General features: G+C 37.2%; 1 protein-coding gene across 1 annotated transcript in view; it reads right to left on the bottom strand.

Annotated features, from left to right (window-relative positions):
* dapk1 (death-associated protein kinase 1) overlaps positions 1 to 12,257 on the bottom strand; it is a 93,921-nt gene that overhangs the window by 8,060 nt on the left and 73,604 nt on the right. Inside the window, exons 18-23 of the mRNA XM_017695527.2 lie at positions 9,543 to 9,620; positions 8,387 to 8,603; positions 5,944 to 6,129; positions 4,642 to 4,839; positions 1,965 to 2,103; positions 617 to 737 (exon numbers count right to left, since the gene is read on the bottom strand). Of these exons, the coding sequence (XP_017551016.1) occupies positions 617 to 737; positions 1,965 to 2,103; positions 4,642 to 4,839; positions 5,944 to 6,129; positions 8,387 to 8,603; positions 9,543 to 9,620 (939 nt within the window). The remainder of the gene's footprint in view (positions 1 to 616; positions 738 to 1,964; positions 2,104 to 4,641; positions 4,840 to 5,943; positions 6,130 to 8,386; positions 8,604 to 9,542; positions 9,621 to 12,257) is intronic.

Genomic DNA, 12,257 nt, shown 5'->3' with positions numbered 1-12,257 from the left:
GTTCAGTTGAGTCTCAGGTGGATTTGATCTACTCATCACTCATCAGTTACATGATCAGTCATGCTTGCTTGAGCAAAAGTGGTCATTGAAGCAAAATGTTAAAAACAAATGTTAAAATTCACTGTACTCAGATTGTTATGCGTATAATACAACTTGTAATGAAAAATGTTGTAAAATAGAAAGGAATGCAAAGTAGATGCATTCTCACTAGTGGTCTCAGACTTTTGGACCCCTCTATATAAAACATCACAGCAACTAATTAACTACATACATTCTTACTTTGAACATCACTTGGAAAGTTTATACAAACAAATAAACTCTGGTACAGAAGAGATTCACTCCAGCAGTGTGTAAAACATTATTATATCTGATGGAACGCTCTGCTTCGATGTGGACTAGATGTTACAAACGCTGATATTGATTCATCTGCGATATCGGCAAACTATCGTGTTACAAATGAAAATATGTTAAAAGTTAGTTCAGATAATTATAAAGTCAATATATTAACTTCAGGTAAAATGAAAATTATAAGGTAAGGATTTGGCGACTGTCACTCCACAGAAGCTCAGTCATAAGGCCTATCAATCACTTCAGGGGCTGATAAGAAAGGTCTTACTGAGATGATGGAATTCCGCAGCTCTAACAACAGGTTCCTCAGCAGCTTCATGTCTTTGGAGTTAGAGGCTCCGGCGTCCATTATGAACAGCTTCTCAGCTATTTGCAGATCATTCCCAAACCTGAGAGAAATTGCAATTCAATTTTATTGAAATATGAACTGAATACCTTTAAGCTGCAAAATATGCAAACAGTGGGGACCCACTTTCTGTACACATCTTTAATATTGGTGAGTTTACCTGAATCAAACAAATAAATATATAAATTTACAAAGACTTTTGCACAACACTGTAGACTGTGACCACATTGACTTTCTAGTTACTCATATTATTATTACAAGTTATTTATATTGCAGTATCCAGTAAAGAAAGGCTAGGAAATTTCAGTATTTTTTTCAGTCTTTTCAGGAAACTTGCTTTCAGTTTTTTAAAGAAATCTGCAGGGATATTTTTTGACACCTCTGGTGCTTCAGCGTTTCTGCTTCACACAATCTGAATTACAAATTTAGACCCAGTCTATAAAAAATATCCACATATCAGATGTCCAGTTTCAGTGTTCCATGCACATTTCCTTTTCCTTTCTCTTCCTTCCTTCTTGACAGCTACATATTTTTAGACTCATCTGAAGCAAGAGTGGAGTTTGATTTTCTCTCAGAGGCGAAAGCACTGTAACGTGGCAAGTACAGTTTATCTGATGGTGACAGGTTTGGTGGTCAGATCTTGTGCGATTCTTACGGGTCATGTTTTTTCTATATGTTTTAATAATTTTTTGAACTCCAATTTTGTAACTTACTATTTTTTCCCCTTTCTAATGCAAGTGGATTATTTTATATCTAACCTGTTCAGAAATATATCCTAAAAAAACTGATATATACTTACTTCCACTATTTGGATATTTAAGGTATTTCTTAAATATTTATTCAATATTTTAAGTTGTGTGAGAACACAAAGAAATTATTAATTGTGAAATTATGTACTCTAATGATCCATTTAGTCATTTCCTTGATTTTTTTATGTGGCTTGAGATTTGTTCACCACTGTTTATATATGAAGCATTCTGGATATTAATACATCAACAACTTCATTACGAATATTACAGATCTTTCCCAATTATTATGGAACCATTTACAGCTTTGTTCATCATTCTGGACACATCTGAAATGACTAACAGGTTCCTTAAAAACGAGCTAAATCAATATGAAGCATCATAACAGGATAATGGTATAAATGTATTTTTCAATAAATTGATTTTATATTACTGAGAAAAGCGATTCAAACTTTTGAATGGCAGTGTATAGATCCAGTTGAAGTCAGACAGCTTTAAATACAGAACAGTTACGACATTTTTACCGGTTGCGGACTTCCTTCAACAGACATCTCTCCTTGTCGTAGCTGAACTCTCCACCAAAAGAGCGATGCAGGTTTGCTATGTCAGCATGAGTGGCCACCAGCACCACATGAAGAGGATTCCTTATCTTCCCTCCAAACGCTGCCAACATAGCACAGTACAATTCTTACATCACAAGATTCCCTATATATATATATATATATATACATATATATATATACACACACACATGCTGTTCCTTACTGTCCAATTAATGTCAAACATTCAGCACTCTTCTCGGAGCTTACTGAGCCTGAACTGATGAAGTGTCTGCAATTTAAAGTGCTCTTTTCTTCTTAAACAGCTTTCACAGTGTGAATAAAGTTGCGGATCGACTGACACTTAACTTACACCATCCCACGCCATCAATTAATAGAAAAAAGGATGCTTAAAGCTAGGCATAGCTGGAAATAAGAGATAACACTTTAGAAACACACACACACACACACAGGGGTAGAGTCTAGGTGGCAGACAGTATTAAGAAGTATGCGGATTCTCTGTTGATTTACGCTACTGTACAGTCAGAGACCACCCTTCTTTTATTTAATTTCCAGTCAAAACAGCCATGGAGAACAAGTTATTCTTTTTTTCAGCATCAGAAAAAACAACACTTAACAGAAAACTACAGAAAAGCCAAACAACGGCAAAGTTCAGTCTTAAAATATGGTTGCATTTTCTGCTTCTCACAATCCAAGTGATGATGTGGAGGTCTGGGTGACACTTGAGACATCTGATGGTGACAGTTTTACTTTGTCTACCAGGCCTTGCATGTTTGTTAAGAATCCCATTTTCACTTTTATTCATTTTTGCAGTCCAGTTTTGGAAACTTCTGTTTTTCACTTATTTTTCTTTAACTTTCTCTGTCCTTATGCAATTGGATTATCTTAAAATTAATTTCCTCAGAAACATCTCCTGGAAAATGAGTAACTTGCATTTAATGGCAATTTTGACTGGAAATGAAATAAATCAAAATGTTGATCTCTGACTTCTTCACAGTGCTGCAATTTTTAAAATTTTATAATAAGGTTGTTTGTTAATTCATTTAATGGGAAAACAAATGCTCTTCACTTTAAGTCCATACAGTTCATATATGGAAATTAAGCTGCAAAAACTAACTGGTACCACAAAAATCTACACATTTATATATATGCCTATCCAGCCAACAGCAGTTTAGCCTCACCTGTTCACCTTGTTATAAAGAGTGTTTGAACCTGGACTGCTTTTTGAATGAGGCATACATGACATACAGGACAATCAATCAGAACAGAGGTCATTTACATTTCAACCTTAAAGACAGTAACAAAAACAGCTTGTTTAATTCTAAAAAATAAATTACGACTCCTTTTGGTACATAGTCTCGCCTAAGCATTATAAATGGACGTCAGGGAACAAAATAAAATGCAACAAAATGTAAGATACAGTGCCTTTAAGACAATATTGTGTGGAGTTAGATATTTGAGCATTTCTGGCTCTACAAACCATTGCAGGCTCAGTGCTGAATTGCTGAATCAACTACTAACTGGTGAGAAACAGTAGTCAGAAGTATGCAGTGTTATTTTTTCATGCTTTATTTTATCATGTTTCTTGCTTTTTATTACTGCTAATGAGCTCCTGCTCTTGTTCCACTGTAATTTAAAAACTTCCTCTTGAACTCAATCATCCCAGAATAAAAGTCCTGTCTTTAGGTTATGAATCCTTTTAGATCCTCTGTGTGCTCTGTATCACTTTGCTTTCTTCTGTCTGAATGTTTTGTAAGAGTGTCTGCTAAATGATTAGTAAGTGCTGCACTGTACCTTTCAGTGTATTCATCTAATAGAGGGCAAACACAACTGACTTGAATGCAATAAACAAACTGTTCTTTGTTCAAAGTCAAAAGAAATATATTAGAAGGTGAAAGACAAAACAGGCTCTGGAAAAAGGAGATGGGGATTAACAAAAGGAAGGAGCAAAAACCTATGTCAGTATTAAGAAAGAGTCAACACCACAAAGAGAAAAACAATGGCCTGCCACCTGCCTAATATGTTATTGGTCCTCCAACCCGCCGAGGCATGGCCTCTACTAAACCTATGAAGGTGCCCTGTGGTATCTGGCAACAAGACGTTAACAACAAATCATTTGAGTCCTGTGCCAGTGCCACCACTTCCATAATCATATCTATACTTGATTCCAGTTTCTCTGTAATTAGTTACTTACTATCACTCATTTTATAGCTTATGGATTCTTGTTACAGTGCTGGCTTGTAAGGAAAACTGTAATATTCCACTTTACTACAGCTTTTGTCAGTTTACTGCTATTTGACTGACCCACAGCTCTCCTGCACACTATTGCTTCAAAAGGATTTTAGAAGCTGTACGTGAATGAAAAGGCTACAATTGTGGATTCTATCATACAGACATATGCGTGCAGCTGCGCTTTATGTAGTGGTGTTAATAATACGACAAGTTTACTTTTACAGCCCTAATTTTCAATGTAATTCATTACATAACTACACAGTTAAGTATGAAATTATGTAATTATGTTTAAATAGCATAGCAAAACTACAGTTATTATTCTTGATGTCTAAGGGTTAAGAAAGACCCACAGTAAGAGCTTCCACACTGACATAACAGACTACACCAACACACACACCCACACACTCACCAATGTTGTCCTCAGGCAGAGTGAGGGCTTTGAGGCAGTTGAGCCAGAAGGTGATGTGGCTGAGCTGAGTCTCGTATGGCTCCTCCAGGCTGAACAAAACCAGGTGGATGGCTGTGCTGTCGTTGGCCGCAAAGTAGTCGTAAGTGCAGTGATACACTGGATTACCGGAAAACTCCCATACACTAAAGTCCCCCACACCTAGTGCACAAACAGGCACACAAAATATTCATTAAAAGTCTGCACTTTTCATAAAATAAAACCCAAAATTCCATTTAATAATGACCTTCCAAATTCTCATTTTAATTCTTCTCAAACAACACAACAGAGAATTATTAATGCTGATAACTTAGTCATGACGGATGAATAATAAAAACACTGAATAAATATCAATAAATATTTCAGGGTGATAGCAATAGCTAAACTCTGTCTTTTAAACAACTGAGAGCACTTAAATTATTTCAGAAAGGAAGATATAAATATTTGTATTTAGTCTCTTGGGTAAAAAGCAAGGAAAAGCAAATTTGTCTTTATAAAGATGAATGAAAGTTAAAGTCATAGTTTGAACCAAATGTTGTATACAACAGAGCATGGACAAAGTTGTGGACACAATCCAAGTATTAAGATGGCTGTATGTATATGCATGTATAGCTAATATTGTCCATTTTATAGGTATTAGTATTTCATGCAGGGTCATAAACCACGTGGTTTATACATAACAGACGTGCAGTGAAAATGCAAACTACAGATAAACACATGGGGATGAACATGCAGTTGAGAAATGCTGATATCACAGTGAGAGCTAGAGAGTAGTTTAGTACCAACTGACAGCTATCTTGAAATTGCAGAGGTACTGTGTTCAACAAGCAGTTCCTCTACATGTATGGGCTACTGCACATGACATACATACATGTCTCTTTTTCCTTTTTCCTAACTCTCTCTTACTGGCTACTGTGAGTCACTCATTAAATTACATCGCTGACTATCTCGCTCTACAAGACTCATTTTAAAGTGTAAAAACCAAACATGGTAAAAATAAAATCTGAGGACTCCAGAGCTAGATAGGAAGTCTAAAACTGACTCATTCTCTCTCTGCACTAGAAATCCAGAATATCAGCCGCTTCCTAACAGAGCTCCTGACCCGGAAAATCACTTCAGATTGTGGAAAAATGCGTCTAAAGGGGCAAATCTAGGTTAAAGTCAGGCTACAAATTGTGAAGTGTAATCCCAGCTTTAGCTAATTGACTATATTGGAGTTAAGAGGCGGGTGAAGGTATCATTCCCATGAGAGAGAGAGTCTCTGACCATTGACGCTGGATGTCTGGATGTCGATGGCCTTGGTGGCAGTGTCATCGGTCGGGGACAGCGCATTGTGGACAGGTGTGAATACCTCCAGAACTCCTTTAGTCAGACTGGGCTCAAACATCATACTGCGGCTCCTCACGCTCACGTTTTCACAGCCTGGATACAGATTAGAAATACTCACAGAGACTGTGTATACACACACACACACACACACACACACACACACACACACATAGACATTAGATCACAGGATTATTTAATTCAATTGCCTTTATTAATACTTTAATATTCATTACAGATTCTTTAATCCATTGATAAACATGGAGTAATCCCTCTTATTCTGGGAATAAGACTAAATGAGGGAATCATGCAGTAACCACTGATCATCAGAAGGGGGAGCTACGTACATTTAACAGAACATTTGGTGGACCTTGAAAATCTTGCTTACACAAACTCCATAAGCAAAGAGCCTTGGAATAAGGGGGCTTATCTAGGAATTGACTCAAATACACTCCAAAAATTATATGCCACACCTTTCAATCAAATAGAGATGGGCCAGCATAGACAGAATTTTTTGACTCAACATAAAACATGCATTTAACATGAGCACATTTCCAATCAAACAGCCCTTTTTGATTATGAAAAGCAAAACCTGTTCCTAGGTCAACAACTTCACACGGTAGTTTGATCTTAGCTTTAAAAGTACAATAGTATTTACAGAAAAAAGACAAACCCCTGTTCTGACAAATCAATCCTAGAAGAAAGACATTCGCTATATAGCTGCGAAATGTTACAGAACCAATCGATATTTCAAAGGTGTTAATGTTTGAAGCAGTAAAATTGCTGGCAGTTCTTTTGCAGTCAGGGAGGAACACTCAACGGTGTCGCCCAAAGAAAGCCTTTTTTTCCCATTTTCGCGCCTGGTGTGTGGATTTGGAGAATGCGTTAGTCACGCTGTGCTGAATATGTCTAGCAAGCTTGACACCTTCCACAGAACTCCAGTTCTTTCTTTTAAATTTTCACTTCCTTTTAAGATGCTGTCTTTGACGTGAATATGTTGTGGGAGAAAATGCAGAGTGTGAAGCAAAAACAGGAAAAGCTCTAGTGATTTACATTAAGAACATGTTAAATCAAGGGTTCTGAATATACTTGGTGCTTCAGTTCTGCATTTCCAGGTAAAGGAAGCTTAAGCCACCAGTTAGCACTGTGCAAACTGCAGCCTACATCACAAAACTGCCCAAAACCACATCAAGGTACTGAGTAACCTCAAAGAGAATGTGGTTTCTAACACTGCGTCACATACTGTTACCTACACAAATGTACAAACATACACTGTATAGCTAAAAATACTATTAGCAGCCATCCTGGAGCCTTAATTTTATTTTACTAATTTGTGCTAACCTGGCAGGTGTGGGTTTCCATTACTTTTTATCTATGTTAGCCTCATGGCACCCGTGAAAATCTATAAAGGAAAAGTTCGGACATCAAATATATCTTGGCTGATCAGGGTTAAGGGTTTTTTTCTTTAATATTTTAACCTTGGAAAGCTTTTAGTTCACAAACCTGATTGCTATAATGCAGTTCCCTTGCACAGTTTCTGAGCATCCATTCACTGCATAGATCATTAGCTTTTCTAGTTTAACTCTTCAGTTAATTTATAAAATCTTATCTGAACTCAGCTGAGTTAGTTGGAGCAGGGAAAAGCCTAAATTGAGGAGGTCCTCCAGGATTAAGATTAGGAAACACTGCTGTACTACATCATAGCTTCTCAACTCTAATCAGGTATCCTCAGGAGGTGGTGTAGTACCATACACTGCAACTGCAAAGCTATTAGATTTCAAACGGTCTTTGTTGCATTCTCCTATCAACACTGTGCTGAAATGTTTTCCGTAGTATTTCCTGAGCCAGTCCCTATGGAACCCCCAGAAGGTCTACATTTCTGCTGTATCCCTCCCCAAAGCAAACCTTTTATTAGGTATTCAGTTCTTGAATGTTTGGTTTAGGTGTGATGGGAACTGGAACACAGCAAAAGTGTGGCCTAGCTGAGACTCCAGAGGACTGGGCTAAGAAACACTGGCTTACCGAAGCTAGCAGGTGTGGTGATTAGAATATTCAACAGACCCTGTTACAATTAGTTGTTTTATGCATCTTATCAGGATTACATCCGCACAGACATCAGCCAACTGAACTAAACCAAGTATTCATAACAACAAGCATAGTAGAAAAAAATGCAGTGCTGCATTTGGGTTGATGAAGTCTTCAAATGGATGTGTCAAGTCAAAACATGAACAAATGTAAATTAATGGACCCATCCGAAAATAGCTTTCAACTAAAACCAATTAACAAAATGGTTAAATGCCCATCATTAATCTCATCCATGAATGACAACAAACTAACACTAATAAACACAGTGGCACAGTGAAATGTACTGGTTAGCCCTCACCTGCAGGTTTGGAGGTGGCCGGAGAGGCTGGATGTCTGACAGGGTTGGTCAGTCTGGGTCTCCTACGCCTGAAGAAGCTCCTCAAGATGCCACACTTCAGAGACTCCAGCAGTGTGCTCTTTCCAGCCCCAGAGTGGCCAAACAGCTTCAGCTTGATCCGTGGCTGAGGCATCTGAGTGGGCCGCAACTGCTGGATGTACCCGCCTTTGTGGTTGTCCTTAGGGACAATAGAGAATCAATCAGAGAAGGTACACAAATGAAAGGAGGCCAATCACACAAGAGGAAGCCATAATATGAACCAATGGCAAGAGGTCAAGGGATGTTGGTGAGAGCAGTGATAGGGCAGAGGAGTCCAATCAAATTAATGCAAACTAAAATGATGCTTATGCATCTCAGTGGCTACACATTAGTCAGCAACTTGGGACACGCTTACAAAAAAAAATAAATAAATAAAAAAGTACCTTATCTTGTTTAATCTTATCTTATTCTTCTTTCTAATCTTATATTATCAATTAGAACATGAATGTAGTTGATGAAAAACAAGTAACAACTTGCAAAACTAGGGTTACACAATATTTAATACTACATCCTTTTAAAAAAAAGGGGTTCTTTAGTAAAGCCAATGGTTATACAATCATGGCATCTCAAAGAACCATCTGAATGTTAAATGTTTCTTCTCCATGAAAGAAGACGTGCGGTATATAATTGTTTAAAGGAACCTTTCAAATATGGTTCTACAGTCGAATGCAAGAGTATATTTAATATATTTATCTACATTAAAAATGCACTGGATAAGCAACAACAGGGGAGACTGTAAAATAATTTACTTTTGCTGGACTGCATGAATACCTTGAAGCACACAATACACAGTACAAAACAAAAACAAACAAAAACATTGCAGCTTGTTAGCGTGCTACTTTGCACATTGCAGAAAAACACAATGCCAGTATTGTTTAAGTCAATACTGTGACAATAAGTAACAAATTATACATAAGATCTGCATTAAATCCAAGAAATTCTTAAGAAGACTATAGTTAACAGACATGCCACAAACAGAACTTGTCTATTAAATACACAGTCCAAACTAGTGGGTCTCACACTCCTTGTGGCACAATAATGAATCTTCTACAACTGTTGACGGGGATGGATAACAAACCTTTTTCAGTTTGGCCAACAACAGTGCTATATGTTCTTGCTGCTCTGCGGTTGCCAGATCCTCTGCTGTCTTTCCATCCTATGAAAAAGAAAAAAAAAAAAAAAAAAAAGGAGAGAATATGACAAAGACAGATTAACTGCAGGGAAGCAACGAAGCAGGACTCTAGATGGCCAGACAGATGAGCAATGCTGGGTAACTAGAGCTCTATTACATGGCCGTGCCTGCTCTATCTGCTCTGAATTACTACTCCATCACACACTGATAGAGCCCTGATGATACCACTAGAATGAGAGAGAGAGAGAGATAGAGAGAGAGAGAGGGAGGGAGAGAGAGGGAGGCAGAGAGAGGGAGAGAGAGAGAGAAAGAGAGTGTATATGTACGTACACACACATATACATACATACATATATATATATATATATATATATATATATATATATATATATATATATATATATATATGAAAACATTATAGATATATTTTTATGCTTTTTTAAAATATAAATTTTACTTTTTTTTGCCTCTTTCATGATCACAAGGTCTCTTTACAATACTCTTAAAAAAAAACAAAAAAAACAACCACCATAGGAAAGGAGAGATGCGTAGTATAGGAATTTAACAGCATAGACTTAGCAATGCGCTCACTTTCAGATACGTCTGTTTTGTATCTGCAAAGTGCAATACAATACATTTACGTGCAAAACACGAACAAGCTCTCTACATTTTATTGGATCGTTGAAATAATTGTTATTTGACTGAACTGGAGGTCTGTATATTTTATCTGTCTTCCAGTGATGGACATAATGAATACCTGAATAGTGATTTTGGTATTTAAAAACTGGCACCATGAATGAGTACTCGAGTACCGATGCAGAAAAGATTTAGAGAAGGAAATACAAGTATGACCTTGAAGAAATTAGGAAAACGAATTCCATGATTCAGGGGCTGCAACAATGAAAGATCTGCCATCCACAGAGGAAAGTCTCGGGCCTGTGGGATTGCGAAAAGACTGCTGCGAGATGACCTGAGAGTATGACATAGCCTGTAAAGTTGAAGAAACTCCAAAAATATGCCAGGGCCAGACCATGAAGGACGCTGAATGGAGTAGCCTAACGTTTCAAGTTACTGGTAAGAAGTACAGCCGACTAAGAATGGTTTGTGGGAGCACATGTTTTGTAAGTAAGCACTCAGGTTCCTTATATTGAGTGTATTTAATTCTCCTAAACTGAGTCAATCAGAACAGGATCATCTGAAAGACAGAATCAGATGAATAAAATTAGATCTGCAATATAATTCTGCATGGGAATCCTTAGGATCAGTTAGATGCACACTATTTAGCCAGAGCCATTTGTTGTGTTAATAGACATAATGCTTATCTCTTGAGAAAATAAGATGTAAAAGGGGGTTGTGAGAGTGAACACTGTGTAGATTTATAGAGGTCAGGACATGAGGCTGATTGGATGCTAAATCGTAATGGGGAGTGGCTGGGAAGACCACATGCTGAGGGGGAATAAGCCAGCTTTACAGAAAAAGCACGGGCCCAGTCAGCATACACGGATAAATACAGATGCCACAAACACACACACACACACACACACACACACACACACACACACACACACACACACACACACACACACACACACAACGTTTCAGGGACAGGGGGGAAAAGAAATCAGTTAACCACAAATCCCCACACTAACCACCCTCCTCCCCTTCAGCCAACACCTGGGACCACAAGCTTATTTGCTAAGCACACAGAAGGAAACAGCTGTGGTCTCTGCTCAGAGCTAAACATGAGAAATCAAACAGCCAAAATTTGAATGTAGAAGGTGTTCTAAACACACACACACAAAAAAAAATCTAAATGATCAAGTTAAATGCAGCAACACAGTTCATAAGCCCATAATTGCGATTTCGTTTCATGGGTAAAGATGGTACTGGGCTGCGTAATAGTAAGTCTTTGTCTAAAAAAAATACAAAACCAACACAATGAGTTTATGAGCGAAGCTGTTAAATATTAGGACAGTAATAGTAAAGATAGTAAATACAATAATATCACTGTAATAAATTACTTCACAACTATCAAGTGAATCAACACTACATCAGTAACACTGAACAACTGCCTTATGAAAAAGACAGACAATCAGTTACAGAGAGCCTATGAACGATAAAAATTCATTACACCACTTTGGAAAAGTCAGAGGCTACCCTTCATTTATTTAAAGTCCATTCAATTACATTCAGGTATTCATTTTTCAGGAGATATTTTGACAAGACCAGATATAAAATAATGAACTTGCATAACGCCCCCTTATGGTCAAGGAGTGAAAAAAAGTAGAAAAACAGCAGTTTCCAAAACTGCAAAAAAAAAAAAGTTAAAAGATAAAAAGAAATCAAAACTCCTAACAACCATGTAAGACATGTTAGATGGTATTATCAGAACAATGGACAGTGGAACAATTTAATTTTTGGAGCTTCTGTTAACTATAATTTCTTTTTTTTCCTGACACAGAGAAACTAAATAGGCATTTGCCTGGAAATTAAATAAACGAAGGGGGATCTCTGACTTTTGCATAATGATGTACCTTGTGTTTTATAAACATTTTCAAGGATCATGCAATAATTTTGCCCTATTGCCCACCCTTAATTATGTGCTAAATAAGTAATGGAAGCCATCAGCATCAGCTTGTTTGATTCATATACAAATCAAAA

The sequence above is a fragment of the Pygocentrus nattereri genome, chromosome 20 (assembly GCF_015220715.1).
Source record: "Pygocentrus nattereri isolate fPygNat1 chromosome 20, fPygNat1.pri, whole genome shotgun sequence".
Taxonomy (NCBI): domain Eukaryota; kingdom Metazoa; phylum Chordata; class Actinopteri; order Characiformes; family Serrasalmidae; genus Pygocentrus; species Pygocentrus nattereri.
The sequence above is the reverse complement of the archived record's forward strand: the minus strand, read 5'-3'. Positions and strand labels throughout refer to the sequence as shown.